The 19,875-nt window shown below is 32.4% G+C and overlaps 1 protein-coding gene across 1 annotated transcript in view; it reads right to left on the reverse strand.

Annotated features, from left to right (window-relative positions):
• Nucleotides 1-2,869: 2,869 nt before the first annotated feature.
• The window catches only part of LOC137407981 (voltage-dependent calcium channel type A subunit alpha-1-like), a 113,864-nt gene continuing 96,858 nt past the window's right edge, over nt 2,870-19,875 (reverse strand). Inside the window, exons 41-47 of the mRNA XM_068094369.1 lie at nt 19,333-19,461; nt 18,698-18,797; nt 17,025-17,093; nt 12,110-12,186; nt 9,362-9,776; nt 6,338-6,508; nt 2,870-3,005 (exon numbers count right to left, since the gene is read on the reverse strand). Of these exons, the coding sequence (XP_067950470.1) occupies nt 2,870-3,005; nt 6,338-6,508; nt 9,362-9,776; nt 12,110-12,186; nt 17,025-17,093; nt 18,698-18,797; nt 19,333-19,461 (1,097 nt within the window). The remainder of the gene's footprint in view (nt 3,006-6,337; nt 6,509-9,361; nt 9,777-12,109; nt 12,187-17,024; nt 17,094-18,697; nt 18,798-19,332; nt 19,462-19,875) is intronic.

Genomic DNA, 19,875 nt, shown 5'->3' on the forward strand with positions numbered 1-19,875 from the left:
CCTTGATTATTTTGACATATTTTTTATGCAAACCAACGTGTAATTAGCAAAATACCTTTTCTAGAAAAGAACATCCAACTTTGTCTAATACTCTCTGCCATCTGATGAATATACTGGCAATAATGCTTACCAAGTCTCTGATAAAAATGAAAAGATAATTCAAATAGCATAAACAGATATACAAACCAAAATGAATGCAAAATACACATTTTAGTTCACTGGTTAGGTTTTTTTGGCAAAATTGAATGTCTGCCTCTTACTACTGAAGCTCTATAAAACAGCTAAGCTCTTAATTACGACACAATTGCTACACAAGATTCAAACTAAATACTAAAAGTTTTAAAATTCAAAGGCTGCATATACCCCACTTACTTGCTTATGCCTATGCATGTACTACTATTACTTACAAAATCATAACTGAAATACGCAAACTCTGACCATTCATGATAACAATAATACGATAACATAATGACCATGTTATTCTAATAACAGTTTTGACTGTTGGTAGAACCACATTAATAACTTTACTTATCATTATAAAAAAGCATCAAAAATTATTATAATAATAACTGAAAATAGATTAAAGTTAGAGATTTAACTGATTCACTAAAATAACTATTAATTGTCAGCTGGCGTGTCTGTGTTGATGTTACAAAACTGAACATTCGTGTAACAATAAAAAAGTCCAAAATAAGGATTTTACAAAAGGTTTTGATATTCTCCTTTATGGTATTATAATGCTGAACTTTCTTGACTTTTTCTATGCAGAACAATATCAGCAGTTGGATGACATAAACGGGTGTAAAAAAATATATCAAACGTGTTCTATGCTACATTCCTTAAAAATTATAATAATTGAAACATACTTTTTTTACGCTAGTCTTATTTCAATATTAAATAAAAATTATACTGCTTTTCTACAACTGTATGTTTCAAGTAAATAAACTGTAAATTGACTAAAATAACATGAACAACTTACCAAATGTGACGTGCTCCCTTACATGTAGTTATTCTGCTGCTACCAAGCTCTAGTAGGCTACATGGGTGAAGAACTAATAGTCCTAACAGCCACAGCAACATTATAACAGCCACATCTCACTAGCTGTTATATACTGTGGTTATAATTTTGCCAAATTATTTCAAAAAATTTAAAAAATCAATTCTTCGACTAAAAAACCATCTCTCAGGTATTGCGTTCGGATGCAAAGTTTCAAAAAAAGATTTATTTTGTGGCTGGATGCAACGGCAGCAAAAATATGAATTGTACTGATTATAGACTTATTTAAACTTTTACTACAGCCATGCTTAAACATCAGCGGAAACCATAATGTGCAATTATTGTGAATTTTCACAAAAAAGAGCAGATCAATGAGAAACCGTGCAAAAAAGGGAGTGCTTAAATGGCAGTCTTGAAAACCATAAAGAGGGTCAGCAAATAAATTGTAATGTATTGTAGTTTGTTAATATACAACTTTATTTTTCAAATCTAATAAAGCTATCATGAATATTAGCAAAACTGACTGTATCCGACATAGCTGCTAATTCCTTGTATTGGCTGATGATTAGTCATAAGCTTATTGCAATATGTTTTTAAATAGATTGTGCTATTAACTGAAACGATACCAAAACACTTAGAAGTAAGAATATTTTAAAATTGATATATGCCTCCTAGTTCCATATATAAGAGCCTCCTAGAGTTTATAATTTATTGATAGAAAATAACACATTTTTGTTTGAGTTGTCTCCTCTTTTCCATATATATGAATATAGATATATAAGGCAATTATGGGAATCATGTTTAAAATACATCTATAGGGTTGTTAAGCACTATAAACACTGCTAGAATTAGGAGGCTCCCTGGACGCCTCCTAATTTTTCAGAGCCTAACATGGATTATATATTGATAGAAACCTCCTAGTTGGGAAATATAGTTCTATATATATATATATATATATATTTATATATATATATATATATATATATATATATATATATATATATATATATATATATATATATATATATATATATATATATATATATATATATATATATATATATATATATATATATATATATATATATATATATATATATAGATTTACATGTACATATAGATTTACATGTATATATAGATTTACATCTATATATAGATTTACATGTATATATAGATTTACATGTATATATAGATTTATATAAATATATACTGCATATATAATTATATTTATTCATTATATTTATATGCAATGTGTATGTGTAGACTTTGTAAACTTTGCCACTTTGCTTCTTTCATGCTATGATTATGCAAATTTCTGAAAACATTTCTTATTTCAAACTAAGTTTTTTCTGTACAGTGTCATTACGTTTCCAACTTTGCATGTCAATAGATTTCTAGCAAATTTCATGCCATTTTCTCAAAACAAAGCAAGCCAATATAAGAAATTTAAAAACACGTTAGTAGTTATTAAAAGACAGATAAGCATGTGCATTCGTGGTGTAGATACCATAACTGTTTAGATACTATAGACGGAGAACATGCGATTATATTTTCTGTATTTATGTATATATATTTATATAATATTTTATTAACTAACAAGTAAGAAGTAAAGCTTCAGCAAAAATTATAAAGATTTTCAACATGACTAGTAAAAGAGATATAAATATAATTGTAGACAAAATGAAACTACAGCGTCAGAGTACCTGCAGCTGTCAATCAAAATCTGCTTGGGGTAGAAATCACCCACTTCATCCATACGTAAAATCAGTCACTAGAATTAAAATTTGAGACCATAACAACACAAAGCTAACAGCTTAAGACAATAATTATACAATAATTTAATTTCTATTAAGAAAAAATGCTATTTTAACCTTAGTACCATTCTCCGTCCTCATCTTCATCGCCGTCACTGTAACCAGGAATCCTACGTGATACCGCTGAATAAGAATTACGTTGCAAGGAAGAGCTCAGCTCAGTGATGGCAGGTGTCAACTCCTGGGGTTCATTCCTATGTATATATGTGATAACCATTGTAAAACAATTGGATGATATGATAATGGCTTTCAAAAACAAGCTTTAGGGTTATACTACCTGATATGACTGCTACAACCAGCGTCTAAATGCTTTTAACACTAAGGCAAAAGTGGGTTTTTAGATATTTGTCGCTTAAAATACTAAAACTTTATCTCTGATTTGCTTGATCATCTATTACAATCTACTTTCACAAAAAGGCTGCTGCACTTTATACCAGATATCGACATTTTACTAATGTACATTGCAGAACAACGCTATGCAACATAAGCTTTTTCTTTTGATTTACATAATTTACTTTACAATATTTTGTTGTTTTTTGGTTTCATGATTTAACTTGTTTTAAATGGAATTTACTAGTGGTAATGAAGTTCATATCTATCTATTAAATGAGACAACAAAATAAACAAATCTGAAGGTAACTAACTGTGATTTAAGCAGCATTTCTTACATATTTCACAAATTCCTGCATTTAATTGTTTACATTGATGTTAAGTATGGTTTCACCCCGGCATTTCTATTATGGTCGTTGTGAATAAAGTACCTAAGGAGGTTTGTACCAGATTCATCATGACTTTCTCAAAGAAATGATAGCAGAATTTTAGAAAACTTTGGCATAATCTTTACAGTAATATAGAACTTAATACAACATCATTCTGAATTTTAAAGGCAAGTAAGATACATCCGTATGAAAAGATGAGACCTGACTAGCTGTGCTAGGAGTATCTTTGCATTAGTCAAATTCAGCATTACGATCTGTATTTTCCTTTTTGTAACACTCAAGGGGAAACAAAGTTTTTTGCTACTTCATTTTACGTGCAAGAATAATTTTTTCAATCTAAACTCAGGGTAAATTCTCTCAGTTTTTACAGATTTTGGTTTTTGGCATCTCAAGTTTTGAAGCAGCTTTATGGATTAATATTAATTGCATATGTTGCTATAGGAATAGGTTCGTAGACAGAGATGGCTTGCAAAATAAGACGTCCCATGCAAAAAACAAGTTAAAACCAGTTCATTTTACTCAATGTATTTGCTAATGTTTGTTTCTTTGTTTCATGCAGTATTAGTCTTTTAAAAATATACCTTCGTGCTGTGTGTAGGATAACAAAACCAACCTATTCACCGCTATTCTTAATTCTCTATATTTATTTTAGATGTAACAGTAATAATACTGGTTTCAATCCCTTTTGAAACTTCTCGAAAGGTAGGCCTATACATTACATACAGAATTAGCCATAAAAGCCTAGAGAATTATTTAACAGTGCTCTGTTCAAACACTAGAAAGGTGTTTTTTGGTGTTTTGAGTTTAACAATGCAATCGCACAGCAAATATTTCTTTTGAGTTTGTGGCTACAACTCCTCAATTGCTTCAGCCTTACTAATCATTGTCTACGTCTTCATACTAACAGCACCACTTTGATCATTAATTTTGAAAACAAAGCTTTGTGAATTGGGTTTTTTAATACATGCTTTGTAGAATAGGTTAGAGTGTGTATAAATATTATTTTTTATATTTTGGTATAAGACTGGATATAATCCAATAAGTCACCAAAAAGTTGCTAATTTCTAGAAGGGTATATCCTAAATGTCGTTACATCGACCTATAAACCTGCTAGTAGTCAGCTGATGCCGTGAACTTATTGGTTGAACTTTAGTTTTATTTCGTATGCTTTCAAGTTTAGGTAACTTGTGTTTTGTTTACATTTACAAGTGTTGTTTTTGACTTTTATACAAACATCAGTCGTGCGTGCAGTCATGGACTATTTTGCTGAAAATAATCTTCCTGTGCTAAACAACTGACAGCCAATGGGCATCAGACCTGGTGAAAGACCAACTAGCAGTTTAGGCTGAAATTGTATGTAGTTTTTACTCTCATGTAGGTGGTGTTTTCATCTAGGTAGCACTTCGATGTAGGTAGTGTTTATATATATATATATAGTGCTTTAATGTAGGTAGTGCTTCTATATATGTAGTGTTTTTATGTAGGTAGTGATTCTATATATACATAGTGCTTTTATGTAGGTAGTGCTTCTATATATGTAGTGATATTATGTAGGTAGTGCTTCTATATATGTAGTGGTTTTATGTAGGTAGTGCTTCTATATATGTAGTGCTTTTATGTAGGTAGTGCTTCTATATATGTAGTGCTTTTATGTAGGTAGTGCTTCTATATATGTAGTGCTTTTATGTAGGTAGTGCTTCTATATATGTAGTGCTTTTATGTAGGTAGCACTTCCAAGTAGTTGGCCGTACATAGAGGTAGCACTCCTGTGTAGGGCAATGTTTTGAGGGTTGATTACCAGAGCACTGTTTATGAGTTCAGCTTTGACCTTGACTACCAGTGTGTAATTTTGAATTGTGTGGTGCACTTTAGAGTCAGTGAAGCGGAGGCAGGTTCATGTCAGGTTCATGTCATGTTCATGTCAGGTTCAAGTCATTGTAGGAACTGTGACCATTGAATTTTGTTTCTAATGTGAGTTGGATTTATCCCCACTTCCAATTATGACATAACCATAATGAAAGCATGAGTTGTGTTGGATTTGCATCTATAGTAAATTTAAAGATGAACTTCCACCAAAGCTTTTTCTAGATTTTATCACAAATAATTGTTACTTTTTTATCATTTGCGATTGGTTTTGGTATTTGCTGTGCTCTGACCGTTGGGATGTTTCGCGATGAAAACCGGAAAAACCTGATCACAAATTAATATTACCAAAAGAAGAAAATTGCGAAAAAAAAACGTAGAAATAATGTAGAGTAAAACAATTAACAGTACTGAAAAGATGTCACTAGTTGCTATCACTGCTATAGTTTATATCGGCTATTGCATTCAAGTTGCAATGTTACGCGTCTCTATTATGTCTATTACGTCTCATATGTGTCTCTATTCTGTCGGTCTCTTTGCAACTACAGACATCATAATCACACTTTCACTTGTTCTGAGCATTTTAATCACGATCAAGTTTTAAAGATTTTAATCTTGAAACAACCTGGTCGTCAGATCACCTCAAACATGAAAGACAACTCAGGCCTGCAACCGGTTAGCTCGGCTATTTCGCACTGGTCCCATCATCTCTACTTTTGTTTGACTCTTGATATACAATTGTTTGAAATTTTTTTTTGTTTTCTTGTTCGTATGTATGCAATTGTATGTACTATATATTTGATGAAATAAATCACTCACACACACGCACACACACAATCGCAAACGATAGAAACATACCGATAATTTTTGACAAAATTAACTAAAATTTACAGTAAGTTCATCGTCAAGGGAAAACCACCTGAACTGTTGACTGATCTACTTACATAGGACTGTAGTCTTGTATTTTGCTGATATTAGGCGCTGATTTTCTGGCAGCTGGAACTGGTGCTGTTAGAGCCTCGTTGGACCAATTAGCTTGCAGCAGCCCAACAAGGTTAGTCTGAGGAGGTTCACAATATTCTGCTTCTGTTGATTCCTCACCGGTAGCGCTGCCACTGCGGATAGATATACAACAATTGTGTCATCACTGCAGGCTAAACATATGCTGATTCAAATAATGCTGGCTTGCATATGTCGACTTAAATATGCTGACTTCAATTTGATGACACAAAATGTACTCAAGGTAGGACAATAAGAAAGTATGGTGACCTAAATGTGCTGATGTGAAACACGCAGACTAAAAGGTTTACAAAATGATGTATTTTTATTTTAAAAAAACTTAGTTATAGACAAGGTTCTAAACTTTAGAATTTGCAGGAAGCCATTATCTTTATTATAATAAAAGCGTGTTCGTCCATTCGTTTGTTCTTAGGACAGCGCTAACAAGCTAGAAAAAAATTCATTGCACTGAAATCAAACTCACATTTTCAGCTTAGTAGCCAAGTACACTATCACATGCCCCACTGTAGCACCTACATGTATAGCTGTACTGAGGAACAGTCGTGCAAATACTTAATCACATGATCGTCTCTCATGGGATTGTCAGACTGCCAGCATACTAATCTCTTTAATATTTCAGTTATTGTTGTTGTTAGTTTCTTGCCAAAATTTTAAGCAGCTTTTATTTGATATAGTAGATTAACTAAAACCGGTGTCTTGTTAAACACAATTGGTGAATTTTAATAAATTGAAAACATTTTCAACACGTTGAAGCTAAATATGTTTGCAATATTTTAAACTTTATGAGAAACATTTCAAACTACTTTAAAAGTGTTTTGGAAATTTGTGTGACAAATACAGCAATACAAAATAATTATTTTATTCAATTGAGCTGAGTCTAGCACACCTGACTAAAAAAAGATTTTTGAATGAATCATTGTTAAGAAATTTTAATTGATAGAAGAATGGAAGTCGATGTCAACACATAACATCGTGCTATCAGATACTCAATTTTACACACCCTATTTTACACACGATAGAAGCCATTTCTGCTGTGGCTCCTAAAACCATGCTATTACAAACAACATTATACCGGGGCATATTAAAATGCCACTAGACTTTCACAGTGAATGGCATTATGAATACATTTTGTTATGCTTATCTGCTATCTCAGCTTATTTTCTTTAATTAGACAGTGAAAATGCAGGTACTAATTGTCTGTTTCTAAAATCAAGCCAGTCCTTACACATTTCACACGGCAGCGGGAAAAACTGTGTTTGTTAATTTTTGGTTAACAAACTTTCGGAAACATGACTAGATCTATCTGCAGTACTATTGTCTGAAATCTTTACTATAATAAGAACCATTTCAGTTCATCCTTGCACCTATGTTCATGCTAACAGCAGTGGGAAAAAATATTGCACTTCAACAGAATGAAACCAGGATAGTTGGATTTACACACTATGTTTCCATGACACGCATGATGCGCCAATTTGAGCCAATCTGCAAGCTAAACGAGTTTTGCGATTCGCAAATATTTATTGAATCCATCTCGCATGCAAAGATGGAAATGGCACTTGCGAACGGCACACATTAAAATATCGCTGGCTATTCCATTATAAACATTTTCACTCTTCCATCGTTTTTATTGCGATTTGACAGTTTTAATGAGCCAATGGTCCAAGCGATTGCTGCTAAGCTTAGTGTGACTAGACTGCATAGCTATTTATAGAATCATGAATTATCCTACAAGAGGAAATTATTTGATGGATATAATAATTCGCGTGTTCGCGTACAGTCAAATCCGCAAACTATTAAAATCCGCGAATAATTACAGTAGTTTTAATTTTAACACAAGGGAGAATAACTACTACCCCAAATTAAAAATTAGCCGCTAGGCAGAGTTAATAAACGTAGCTGAGTTTCAAACTCTTTGAAAATCATCGCTGGGGACTTGAGTAAAGCCCATTGCATATGCATCACACTTCGTTACAAAATTTTTCTTCAAGGTATTTGGAACTCGGCATGACATCATCATCGAAAAAATCTTTCCTGCAGTTCTTGACGTTGAAGAAACTCACAACTTACCACGATTTGTGGTTCACCAAAGGCCTCCAAATTGATGAACATTCATGAAAATCTCTGAATGCAGCCAAAAATTTATAGCTTAGCATGATCGACAATGAATTCTTAGCTAAACAGAAACATCTACAAGTGGTATACGCACGAGAAGGTTTTACTCTATTGCTAGCTGCTTTCACGGATTAATTTATTCACGAATGTGTTAATCCGCAAATGATTTAGTCCGCGAATATGCATGAAAAGACAATATTTGCGAAAATTAACTCCGCGAATAATTTCATCCTGTAGGGTAGGTTAATACTTGACCTATTGGATCAAGTGCTAATTTGAAATGCGCATTGCATCGCATAGGGCAGGTGTGCATTTAAACACAGGATTGCAAGGTAACTCAACTTGCACGCAGCCCCAAAAGGGTATTATGCGTATCATGAAAACTGAGTGATAGCCAATTGCACTACCGATTGCGTCTGTAGACCACCTTGAGGTACCATGTAATAGTTCTGGACATAGTGAACACACATGATGATCTCTCACTGTATAGACCATCATGTGTACGTGCTGCGCACACAGGGCTGCCAGCGTACTAGTTTTTAATGAGTGAATAAACGCAAACATGATCCAAAAATAGATTCAAAGCTTTGATGTCTTGAGCTGATCCATTAGGCATTTTTAATTTGTTTGATTAGGAATTTTTTTAACAGTATGTTTGCAATAAATAAGCTCTCTGAGAATGAGTTTTGACATTGTCTTTATTCTTTTTTTATCCAGTATTTAGTTTCCTTATCTAGCAGCTAGTTTTAGCACATTTTACCTGTGAGCTGATGAACTGTATAAAACCCGACTATTGCAATTCAGTTTTGCACTTCCATCTTTAAAAAGAAACTTACCTATCATATATATTTAGTTGTTCCAACTCTGATTGAGTGGGAGACACCCAATGACCACCATATGGATCCTCTCGAAATCCTGCAAACCTCCTGCAGTATCGTTCCTTCAATATCTCGGCAGCACAACTGGTGTCCCCTTCCCCACCATTTTCAATAGATTCTGGATAGCCATCTGCTGTCAACGGCTCTTTTGAGTAGCCATCTTGAGGCGCTATTCGTTGCCTAAGAACAGCTGGTGTTTCTTCTACATCCTCATCTTCGGAGTTGTAAAACTGTGTGTAATCGATTACCACATTTCTTCTGGTTTGTGGTGCGCTCGCGCACTTGCGGTTCTGAGGAACTTCGAAGGAGGGCAGATACTGGTATGGTCTTACTGGCACCGAGCTGGTTGTATGTGAAGACGAGTCTAAAGAATCTGTAATGACCAGAAAAAAGAATAGGCTTGCTTGAAAAGAACTTGCTAAAAAGGATGGTTGAAATGTACTCTTATTTATTATACCACACAAACAATTTTTTTACTTATTTATAAGGAGATGACTCATGGCAAAGCTTCATTATGGTTTGATTATGGAAGTATAGAGATATAAACTTATGGAATTACCTCAAGTTGAATACTCATGGGTTTGTTTACAAAATACCAGATATCAAGAAAACTTTAGACAAAAAAGTCCATAATCAATAACACCTAGCAGTTCAAAGCAGCCACAAGTGATAACATTAGGATGAGATTTTTGTCATCGCTAATAGCCTTTGCAGATTTTGCTGAAATTGGCTATCTTGTCAGTCAGAAGTACTTTGCCAGAACAATCTTTGGCTTGGTGTATCTCAAAAGCTATTGCTGACTCATCAATTTTCTGTTAAATGAGAGATTTTAATATTGACCTTGCAAACCGCTGTTTGCCCTGATTGGTCAAACTTAAACAGGTTGCTACTAACATTGACCACTATTTTAGTTCTCCTATTATAATCTACTTCATACGTGACACAGTATCCAGGAGTAACTGCCAGGTAACAACAGAGTACCCAATATTTTTGAGTGGGTAGGCGCAATCATCAGATAATAAATGAATGATGAAATTTATAAAACCTCAAGAATTGAATTGGTGTAAAGAGCCTGCCAGATAAACCTTAAAATGTGGCATTTTGGAGGTTATTTAAAATCAGCAAACAAACAAGTTGTATTAACAATTTTTTTGTTAATATTAACTTTTACGTCAAATCTTCAAGATCTTTCACTCACTCCAAGAATGGTCTTACAGTTATTCTTGCAGCCATCAACATCGAGTGAGTTAGCTGCTGCGATAAACTATCTTATAAAGGTCATAGAGCAGCACTTTCAAGTTTTGGCAGCATGACAAATTTTAATACTTTATAACGAGCTTGAACATCTGCTACTGTATTGAAATTTGAAAACATAAGAGAACAGTTTAGATAGGGTAGCCTATATGAAATGCTTTTGAACTTGAATTAGTATGATTCTTATCACTGCATCTAGACATTTGCTGTTTGTTAAAAAATGGTTTAGACCATTTGAATTTCATTGATTAGTTATAGTAAATAGGGTCTTTTTGGGTTTCACTACCAGAAAATAATTTTGAGTCATACCAGTAACTTTATCATTATGTGAATATAAAAGTGGTCATTAAAAATAGCTAAAAATAGCTAAAGGCGCTAATTTAATTTACATCTATTAAAATTCTAAATAGAATCATGAATTTATTTGCTGTATAGTCAATTTTCAAAAATTTTTCCTAATTCAAGTTATATCATAGTTCCGTAGTCATTTCCACAATATTTTTGATATATTCATTATATTTTCCATGATTGCACATAGAGTTGAAAATATAATAAAAATAGAATAGAAAAATGTATCGACACTAGTAATATTTATAGCACCAACTGAGCTGTCAACTTGCATCAAGAAGTGAGAATAGAACGAGGCGTATTAAATGGAACAGCAATTTATTCTGTTTAATATGCCTCAATCTTTTCTGTTCAAGAGTTCTGTATTACTTGCAGTAATACAGAATTATATTATTCATAACAGCGAATAAGCTGGTGAACTACATGTATTTGCTGTATAGTCCATATTCAAAATTTCTTTCTAATATAAGTTATATTATAGTTCTGTAGTCATTTTCACAATATTTTTGATATATTCATTATATTTTTTCTAAAACAGAACGTAAATATTTGTGCATAAGAAATCAGCCAAATATATTATTACCTTGTACTTGAAGATGAAACATTAAAAAAGCAATTTATAGAATGGTGAAGAAGTTGATTTTGTTTTAGGTTTGTTTTTTTCAGTGAAATAGAAAAGCAACGAGAACTTTCTGTAGACAAACTATTGATTTATTCATTTGATCATTGATTATTATTATTGTAACATAATAATTCAATTTAGTTATTTTTTTCATCAATTTTATTTTATGACTCGTTATAGGCTCTATGATAGCGAAGTAGCGAGTTTGATTCCCTTAAAATGCATTTAATAAGAGCAGCACACAGTTTTTATTACATCTGAATGGTACACAGCTTCTTGGGGCAAATGCATAACAAAATAATATTTAGTATATTTTAAGAATTAATTAAAAGGCTTATAATCTATAGCAAGCCATTTAAAAAAAGATTGACAAAAGTTAAACAGAAATAAATGTTACTTACAAGATGCAGATAATTAAATTACAACTTTTTTATTCAAAGAATTGGCAAAGACAAGCTTGCATACAAAAGTTCTCATTTTACCTTCTCTGCTTTGATAATGGAGCAAACCAGGCATGACGGTACGTGATAGGATCTCATCCGACCTTGAATCTATTTTTCTACAAGTAAGGAGTATTGTTATTAAGTTTTATTATCTTCTGTTCACAGTGAGGCCAATATTCATCATTACGGATATGATATGGCTGATCAGCTTTAGGTATGGCATCAGTAAAATTTAAGAAATCAAATAATTACCTGCATGTAAATATATCTCTATTCTCAGACTATTACTGCTGGTGGTGACTCGATGTGAGTCATCACATTTTAGTTTGAGAGGTACATATCAGCTAATATATACGTTTATATGTATAAATTTATATAAATAAATATCAGTTTTTGTTGTTTGTCTGTTTTTTGGTCTGCCATTTGTGTGTCCATTTATAAGGATAAAGTTTTAGAAACAAAACATCTATTTTGCACTGGATTTGAATTTTGAACATCCAGTTCTGCAGACAGGGATGCTATCCATTAGACTAACCGGTCAACTAGTATTACTAAGGAATAAGTGTACACATATTTATGCCACTGTCAATCTTTAATGCTGAATGGTTAAAATACCAACGCTTAACCCTTGAACTAATTTACTAAAAGAAAAATTTTACTGGAAGAAAAATACATGCCCAGACTTCCCCCAAATGCCAAGTCTTCATATACAAATCTCACCGTGTTTGTGTGTCTGCAATTCTGTGATTCTGTTAATTGGTCTGTTCAGCTACAGCTATTAAAAGTGTGCAATAAAAAGATTGCAGTTTGTTGAATTGAACTCACAAAGATTGCAACCGCATGTTTGCAAACCAATAATATAACTACATGTCTACGAAGGCTTTTATAATTCCATTGCTCTTGCTATATACTGGATACCATATTTTCAATTTCACACGCTAAATGACGTATTAATTGATACATTGTGCCTACGGGTTGCGATGCCCCTGTTATAAAAATTTTTTTGCCTAACTATAAAGCACGATGCTTTTTTGTCCTCGCCATACTGGAGCAAATTTGTTTTCCTGCCATACGCTATCAAAAAAACTTATCTCAAAAGTAAAACTTGGTGATTTGCAAACTGATTATATATGCTATTAGGAAATATACCTTGCTTGCCATCTCTGCTCAGCGTACCCCGTTATGGTAAAAGGGATTCGTAAACAGATAAATGATAAAATTTTAGCTGAAAATTTATTAACATACATATAAAAACTTCCTTTAAGTATGTGTTTAGTAAGCTAACTTCATATAAGTTAGATTCAGCATTTATGTTACATATCTGTCATAAAGGTAAGAACCCCCTAGGGTACATACTGCACGTAGTACATTGTAATGTCACCCTTCCTTGCAGATCATAACCACTGAATGCACTAAAGCTATTGTATAGTGACCTTTGGTACACACATTTCTTGTAGGTAATCATAGTTACTAAAGCTAACATATTTTTTTGTTTCTAGTTTTAATGGTGATGATTTTACCAGGTATTTGCATTAAATGATTACTATGGGTTTCTATATCACTCTATAAGATATTTTCAAATTATGATGCCAACACTGAAATAAACTAAAATCGTATAACTGTATACCGAATAATTTGCCATTGTAATCATAGCAAAACATACTATATTTAGCCATTACTAACTAATGATTTCACATTTACATTTAAACACAACGGTTTTATTTCTCCTTTTCGTTTATTTCACCAAAGCATTTCTTTCATGATTTGAAATTTAAAGGTTGCAGCTGTTTAAAAAAGTTTTAAAACCGTTACAGTTTTTTTTCTTAATTCATCTGAACTGCACAAAAAACATTTGTCTCATGATATGAAGTTTAAAAGCTGAAATAGTAAATATTGTATGGTATAGGATAAATAAAACAATTTGTTTGTTCAAAGACTTTTTATTATCCGGGAAGCACCGCCACTCAGTTATTATATGTATAGATATTGCATAAACTTGATTAGACTTGTAGCGCACACATAGATAAAAAAAAGTCCTTCATTTCAAATGACAAATAAATGTCGGTTTTTTGTGCAAAATTTTTTTTATTACCAGTGCAACGCTGTGCATTAAGCTAATATAAATATATAGTATATATAATAGTAATTCATATATATTATTATCTGGCAATAACTTCATTTTAAACAAAATATTTTTTTAGATTATCCCATACAAGAATCATAAAACAAAATGAAAACAAAAAAGGGCAGCAAGTTACCCAATTAACTCAAATATGCAATTTGATATATTGCGTTTAAAATACCTTTTTCTCCTAAGGGAACGAATATTAGATTGAGCATTATTTAAGCAGCTAGTAATGATATCCTCAAGATAATTGGTAAATGTTTTATTCGATTTCTTCATATCACATCAGATCAAATGAGTTGAACACTTGTAACTGTCACGTAAAAATGAGGACACAGACTTTGAAAGATCTTGAAAGTTTTAATTGAAATAAAATAAACATTTAAGATATTTAAAGTAAGAAGATTCAAACATTTAGATGAATCTTTGCATGACTATTCATAATGTACTCCTAGCTAGTAAGTAACTGAAAGACTGGCTGCACACACTGATGTTTTGTGACTCCAATGTTCAAAAAGGAACATGTTTTCTTCACCATGGTTAGATAAAATGTGCTTGTTGTTTAAATATTCACCAATATAGATCTAATGCTATTTTAAACTTTTATCATCTGGAATGGCAAAATATTATTAGAATTACAGACATTATTTCTGGTAACTTTCAAAATTGTGAATTTGTGCTCGATGCTAACAGAACCTTCTAATGTTATATCAGTGTTGCAAAAATGCTTCAGACAAACTCCAAAATGCTTGACCTCTAGCCAATGCCATTGAATGCGTGTGTCAAAAGAAGTTGGTGCCCACATTGTTGTTAAACATAGGCAGGTATAGCCATTCCTTAAGGTTACTAGTATGGCCTTATCATGGCTCTCTGTATACTAATTGATAGAATAATCAGTTTTCCTGGTTATGTAGACTTCTTTGGTTAAATTTAAACTTGATTCGGATTGACTAGTTAAAATATTCTCTATTACATTAAAATAGAAATACTATAACATCTAAACATATTTCATTATTTAAAAACTATCGAATCGAACCAGAGCATAAATTATTTTCCAAAATCTTTTGAACTCTAAAAAAATCCTCTATTAAATTAGTAAAAGCACTGTAGCTTTGTTTAGAACTAGTTGAAAACCTTGCCTACACTGCTTATTAGCCTAGTTTTGTCCTAATGACCCAATTTATCCGTTTGACCCAATTTATCCATTTGACCCAATTTATCTGTTTGACCCAATTTATCCGTTTTACCCAATTTATCCGTTTGACCAAAATTATCCGTTTGACGCAAATTATCCATTTGACCCAATTTATCCATTTGACCCAATTTATCCATTTGACCCAATTTATCCGTTTGACCCAATTTATCCGTTTGACCCAATTTATCCGTTTGACCCAATTTATCCTACTGACCTGGTTTATCCAAACTGCATGCGTATAAAGTAATATACTATTTGCCCTTATTGAAACACTGTCTACAGAAATATTAACATTTTAACTTCATGTGTGCCCTCACATTTCTCTGTTAAACTGACAGACCTAACAACTGCCTAAATTCTAAACTATTACAATATCTCCTATGTTGCACTACTAAAACTTCAATTGATAGTCAACCTTGTATTTGAACAAAATTTTTATTTAACCCGCAAGTGATTTAGGAAACACTACAAATTAAATAGAGCGGCATAAAAGTTCACCATGTTTTACAAAATGGCAGCAGCTGTTTGTATCTGTTTAACAATTCAGAACACTGCTACCTCCTTGGTTTAATAATATTCTACAGGCAAATAAATAGCTGGTTATTGCGATAAGAACTTTTTACTAAATATTTTGTTGACAATTTAACAAATCAACCTATTTTTTGTATATCCACGCTCCAGTGATCCCTGGCCATCAATGAGATCAGGCCTTTTTTAAATCTATACCTCAGGGTGCTTTTGGATTCTTCATGTCTTTGATCAAGGGTACGGGATGTCTATTGTGAGAGAAGCGTATGTAATGAGAAGTTATCATTTACGTGAAGGTTAACTTAGTTACAGAAGCCAACAAACACTAAACATTAATGTAAATTTCAAACCGTATTTTTCATTAAAGCATTATCAAAGTCTATGCGTACTCACCCATACTAAATCTTCTAAGAGTAGAATATAAATTACCACTTTGTACTTTTATCATCATAAGATGACCAATTTCTCTAGAATTGTTAAAGGTGTATACCGTATATTGAATGCCACCTTTATTTGACCACCACTACGAGAGAAAGGTTAAAAAATAGTGCGCCATGGCGTTCAAGTAGAGGTTTTACGGTAATTGCAATCCAAATACTGCATGCATACTCCCAAGCATAAGAAAAGCCAATACCCCCTAACTCGTGTTGGCGGTCGCTATTCTTGCATGTTTGAGTCAAAAAAGCTAGCCACAGATAGCAAAGTTTTCTCATCTCAGCAATATTTTTGGCACAACTTTGGATGGCATCAGCATAGGTACAGCATTTTATTTCTTGTACAGACAGCTTTCGGACCAAACTTTTAGCACTAATTCTGTTTGCACTGTGTTTGCAATTTAGAAGGTTACCAAAACCAATATTTTTACTGTTGCAATAAATTTATTTGCATCTTAAATAAAAATTAAGAATAACCTTAAACACACAGCTCTATTGGCCAATATACAATAAACAGGCGTATTATTAGAAAACCATAAATTAGGGTAGTAAAACGTGATGAAAAACCATGGGCAAAATTTATTGCTCAATGATAAATTTGATTCAAACATTTTTCTAAACTACAATCATTGTGTGTAGCCAAACCGTTCTCTGCTGTATGTCAGACCTTACCCGTTAAATAGGTCATCGTTACCATCCAGATACAGTGTAGACCGTGGCTCTCTTGAATACAGTCTGTCCCTGATCAAAAAAAACATGCCATAACATATTAAGATTCTTAAACACACATTTTGTTCAAAAATACAACTGAAAATGATAAAATATGAGAAAAGATGGGAAATTCTTTTAATCCGCAATAAATGCCATAACTTTGCAGTCGGCTGTAGGTAAACTTTATGATCTCGTATGTTATAAATATTAAATTGTGTACAGTGCATAACATTTTGGCTAGAGTGATGGCTAAAACTAGTATTTAAACATTTTATAGCTTAGCTGCTTATCTGAATGAGGTTTGATCGGAATGTCTTACTACAGCATTTAGTAATGATGTCTGGTGGTTTTTTAATTCTATTGAGCATCTTTACATTTCATCTCTCTACTGACTAGTACATCTGTAGAAAGACTTATCTTTTAATGTGTAGAGTAGAACTGTAGGCCCTTTATTTGAAACATTAAAAGATAAGTCTTTCTACAGATGTTCCTATCTGTATCTCGTGGTAGCAGAGTTATGTTTATTTTTTATTTTTGTAACTCAAAATTCTTAAATCTGCATTTTTATAAAGTAAAAATACAAGTACATCAGCTGAGTGCTTTAAAATTTATTAGATAATGTGAAAAATCAAACACATCAATATAATTACAGTAAACGCTTCTACCGCGTAAATAATCTGTTCCAAAATTGTTTATGTTTTAGAGATTTTGCGTTATTCGAACAATAAATGTAAACACATGTGAATTGACTTAACGCTTTGCGTTACATAAAATTTTTTACATAATATGAAGCTAAAACTTTAAAAAATTGTTTACTTCAAATGGAATTTATGTAAAAAGAAGCTTAAGTTATAGGAGCCTCAACTGTGTATGGACTTATTGGAAAAAAGTTCCGTTGGCTAAGAAATAGTTTGCTGGTTGCCCTCAAATTGCTGAAAAGCAAACTTCAGAGAAAACATCTGCTTTGGGTATTTTGGTAATTATTTACAGAGAAGATTAATTAAGATTAACAAGTTTCACATTTGTGAATAGTTGCTGGAACCTTATTTTTATGTAAAAACCGGGTAGGGAAACATTTTGGGCTGGTTTCATATTACCATCATGGCAATATCACCAATTCATACTTAACAGACTAATAATTAAATGTTGAAAAAGAACTTTTTAAGGAGTTTTTATCTGACGGCATCTTTATTTGATTACAGCTCATGCGCATGTTTTCTAGTTGTAATAATTGTTCATATACGGATTATGTAACAACTAGATGAAATTTCAAATTTTTATTTTAATTTTCAATCTTTAAACACAAGTCTGCAATCATATCAACTAATGTGCAACAAAATTCTTGAATCACTTTTAGTGATCTAATCAACCGCCTTAGCAGATTTTGGTTACACAAAACAACAATTACAAGCATAAAATGTGTCACAACAGTACCAAATTTAAAGGATTGAAAATATATTTTCATTACTGATGAAACAGCTGCTCACCTGCTATTCATTGTCTACCTGTTACTAGTATCAGATACTGTTTTCTTTGAAAATTGATCGGTTTAACAAAACTGAATAAATGATTTGCAGCTTCAAGAGTTAGGCCTAACCTCTTTATCAACAAACAAACATAGACACCATACCAACCTTGAACTGCTGTTGGATTTTGAATGTAGAGTTGGTGACCTCAGGCCTGGCTCCACTCTCTCTTCTGAGGCGAGACAAGTAGAACTGTGAGGTTTCACACCTTCAAGAAACAAACACATTTGTGAAGGTAAGACAAATAGCATATGAAAACCAGATATAACAAAAATATTTTGTATGAAAACATGCATGCACCATATTAGGCTTTTAGCACCTGCTGTCTAAATAGTATACATAACTTGAAATTTAAAAATTTACCAATTTGAAAAATTACGTAAAAAGCAGCATAAAAAGGAGATAGTCATCTGTTAGTTCTGAAAGTATACTGCTGACTTTAGAAAGTTAACATTTAAACCAAGTAATAAAGCCAACAAATGATAGCATCAAATTTCTTCACACAATAAACAACAGTTGGTTTTCGCTTTTCTAGAGTACCAACATGTTGAGATATTTTAATGTAAAAAAGGAAGCCATTTGTTTATGAGTGAGCTTGGTGATGTCTAGGATCTCTTTCATTTTCAATAAGATACCCTGCGGGTGGATAGTTAAGATATGGGTATACAGGTTCTATGTCAGCAATGCTGGTTATATTTTATTTTGAGAATAACAACATATAAAACTTGTTCACATCAAAATACCTGAATAGAGAGCAGCTCTGTGTGCTCTGCGTTTGTGTCGAGTCTCCTCTACCATCTCCTGTTTCTGGTTGACAAGCTCTTCGACTGCATTGGCAAAACTTTGTGATGATCGTCGAGGAGTGTTCTGACCTAAGAGACCAACAAAAATAGCTAAGTAAAATTGTACTAGTTAAGAATGTTAATTAGTTAATACTTCCACCTGTTTAACACATTTAACTATTTGATGTTGCTACTTGTTTAATGTTGTTAACTATTTTATACTGTTACCTATTTAGCACTGTTAACTAGTTAATACTGCTACATGCTTAACACTTTAACTAGTTAATACTGCTATATGTTCAACACTGTTAACTAGTTAATACTGCTATATGTTCAACACCGCTAACTTGTTAATGCTGCTATGTTCAACATTTTTAATTAGGTGATACTGCCACTTGTTTAAATTTTTAACTATTTAGTAGCGCTACCTGTTTAACACTGTTAACTATTTAGTAATGCTACCTGTTTAACACTGTTGACTGTTAGTATTGCCAACTGGTTGAC

The sequence above is a fragment of the Watersipora subatra genome, chromosome 11 (assembly GCF_963576615.1).
Source record: "Watersipora subatra chromosome 11, tzWatSuba1.1, whole genome shotgun sequence".
Lineage (NCBI taxonomy): Eukaryota > Metazoa > Bryozoa > Gymnolaemata > Cheilostomatida > Watersiporidae > Watersipora > Watersipora subatra.